General features: G+C 59.3%; 1 protein-coding gene across 1 annotated transcript in view; it reads right to left on the bottom strand.

Moving 5' to 3' along the window:
• The window catches only part of CTSS (cathepsin S), a 5,187-nt gene extending 4,041 nt beyond the window's left edge, over window positions 1-1,146 (bottom strand). The window contains exon 1 of the mRNA XM_009081661.1: window positions 1,063-1,146. Coding sequence (XP_009079909.1) covers window positions 1,063-1,146 — 84 coding nt within the window. The remainder of the gene's footprint in view (window positions 1-1,062) is intronic.
• Between the last annotated feature and the right edge of the window lie 1,604 nt (window positions 1,147-2,750).

Below are 2,750 nucleotides of genomic sequence, written 5' to 3' on the forward strand. Positions count from 1 at the left end.
GGATCATCCCTGCGCACTGGCAGGTCGGTTGGGAATTCCTGGAACATTGCCAGGACACCCCAGGACTCCCTGGGACATTCCCAAGACATTCCCAGGAGCCCCAGAACATTCCCAAGATACTCCAGGATCCCCTGGGACATTCCCAGGACCCCCAGAACATTCCTAGGACCCCCTCAGAGTCCCCTGGGACATTCCCAGGACCCCCAGAACATTCCTAGGACCCCCTCAGAGTCCCCTGGGACATTCCCAGGACCCCCAGAACATTCCTAGGACCCCCTCAGAGTCCCCTGGGACATTCCCAGGACCCCCAGAACATTCCTAGGACCCCCTCAGAGTCCCCTGGGACATTCCCAGGACCCCCAGAACATTCCTAGGACCCCCTCAGAGTCCCCTGGGACATTCCCAGGACCCCCAGAACATTCCTAGGACCCCCTCAGAGTCCCCTGGGACATTCCCAGGACCCCCAGAACATTCCTAGGACCCCCTCAGAGTCCCCTGGGACATTCCCAGGACCCCCAGAACATTCCTAGGACCCCCTCAGAGTCCCCTGGGACATTCCCAGGACCCCCAGAACATTCCTAGGACCCCCTCAGAGTCCCCTGGGACATTCCCAGGACCCCCAGAACATTCCTAGGACCCCCTCAGAGTCCCCTGGGACATTCCCAGGACCCCCAGAACATTCCTAGGACCCCCTCAGAGTCCCCTGGGACATTCCCAGGACCCCCAGAACATTCCTAGGACCCCCTCAGAGTCCCCTGGGACATTCCCAGGACCCCCAGAACATTCCTAGGACCCCCTCAGAGTCCCCTGGGACATTCCCAGGACCCCCAGAACATTCCTAGGACCCCCTCAGAGTCCCCTGGGACATTCCCAGGACCCCCAGAACATTCCCAAGACACCCCAGGATCCCCTGGGACATTCCCAGGACCCCCAGAACATTCCCAGGACACCCCAGGATCCCCCGGGAGAGCCTTGAGACACTCCCAGATCCTTTGGGACATTCTCTGGGCACCCCTTGGACAGCCCTGGGATACCCTCAGGTCATTCCCAGGCCATTCCCACCTTGTGCCGATATTCCTTTCCATAGGTTTTTTTCCAGAGCTCCCAGTGCTGATCCAGTGCAGGGTCAGGTTGTCCCAGAGCCATGAGCAGCAGAGCCAGGAATGCAACAGGAGCCAACGGATTCATCCTTGGATCGGGAGCAGGAGCTCAGAGCTGGAGCTGGAACTGGGATTGACTCCGTGCTGACAAATCCGGTTTGGACAAGGAGGTGACAACACCCTGACCCGCCCGGACACGCAGCCGAAATTCCCAAAATTCCCAAAAATCCCTGCAGGGGACAATCCTGGAGCCAGGTCGGGACGTGCCAGGACACACTGCCGTGACCTGGGAACCTCCCGGGTCAAATTCATTCCTTAAGATCCCAAAACTTTCTGGAAGGAGAATCCTGGAGCCAAGTCGGGACACACTGCTGTGACCTGGGAACCTCCCGGGTCAAATTCATTCCTTAAGATCCCAAAACTTTCTGGAAGGAGAATCCTGGAGCCAAGTCGGGACACACTGCTGTGACCTGGGAACCTCCCGGGTCAAATTCATTCCTTAAGATCCCAAAACTTTCTGGAAGGAGAATCCTGGAGCCAAGTCGGGACACACTGCTGTGACCTGGGAACCTCCCGGGTCAAATTCATTCCTTAAGATCCCAAAACTTTCTGGAAGGAGAATCCTGGAGCCAAGTCGGGACACACTGCTGTGACCTGGGAACCTCCCGGGTCAAATTCATTCCTTAAGATCCCAAAACTTTCTGGAAGGAGAATCCTGGAGCCAAGTCGGGACACACTGCCGTGACCTGGGAACCCTCCCGGGACAAATCCGTGCCTAAAGATCCCAAAAATCCCTGGAAAAGAGACTCCTGGAGCCATGCCGGGACGTGCCGGGACACAGTGCTCTGTCCCGGGACAAATCCATGCCTAAAGATCCCAAAACTTCCTGGAATGATCCTCCTGGAGCCGCGACGGGACACAGCGCCCTGTCCCGGGACAAATCTGTGCCTAAATCTCCCAAAACTCCCGCGGGCTGATCCCAGCGCTGCCCGCCGGGTCGGGATCCTGCCGCGATCCCCGGTCCGCGCGGAAATTCGGGATAGATTCCCTGCCGAGCCACTTTTCCCGGAGTTTCGCTTTGCCGGGGCTCGGGGGGAGGTTCCGCTCACCTCGGCAGGTGCTGCCGCGGGCGGCGCCGAATTCCAGCGGCTGGGAGAGGATTCCCGGCGGGATGCGGCGCGGAGGTCGCTCCGGGATCCCTGGAATCCCTGGGATCCGTGGGATCCGCGGGATCCGTGCGGGACGCGGCAGTGGCGAAATCACGAGGGAGGAAATGAGGGAATGAGGAACCGAAAGCTGCGACTTGTGATTTCGCTGCGGATCCCGAGGGCGTTGGAGGGTCCCGATCCATCCCGGAGGGAAGGGAGGGAAGGGTCTCCCTCGGAGCCCCCCAAAAAAATCGGGATCAGGCTCCCAAGGAATGGGATCGCAGCTCCAGGGAGGGTTGAGGTCTGGGCGTGGAGCCAGGTGGGAATGGGGCGAGCTGAACTTCCAGTCCTGATCCAGCCTCTCCCAGCCAGAGCCCGGGAAAATATTCCTTTGGGACGAGGAGAGCTGAGCTTCCAGCCATGATCGAGCTTCTCCCAGTCAGAACCCAGGAAAATATTCCTTTGGGATGGAGACAGCTGAACTTCCAGCCCTGATCCAGCC

Source organism: Acanthisitta chloris, unplaced genomic scaffold (assembly GCF_000695815.1).
Source record: "Acanthisitta chloris isolate BGI_N310 unplaced genomic scaffold, ASM69581v1 scaffold20940, whole genome shotgun sequence".
Lineage (NCBI taxonomy): Eukaryota > Metazoa > Chordata > Aves > Passeriformes > Acanthisittidae > Acanthisitta > Acanthisitta chloris.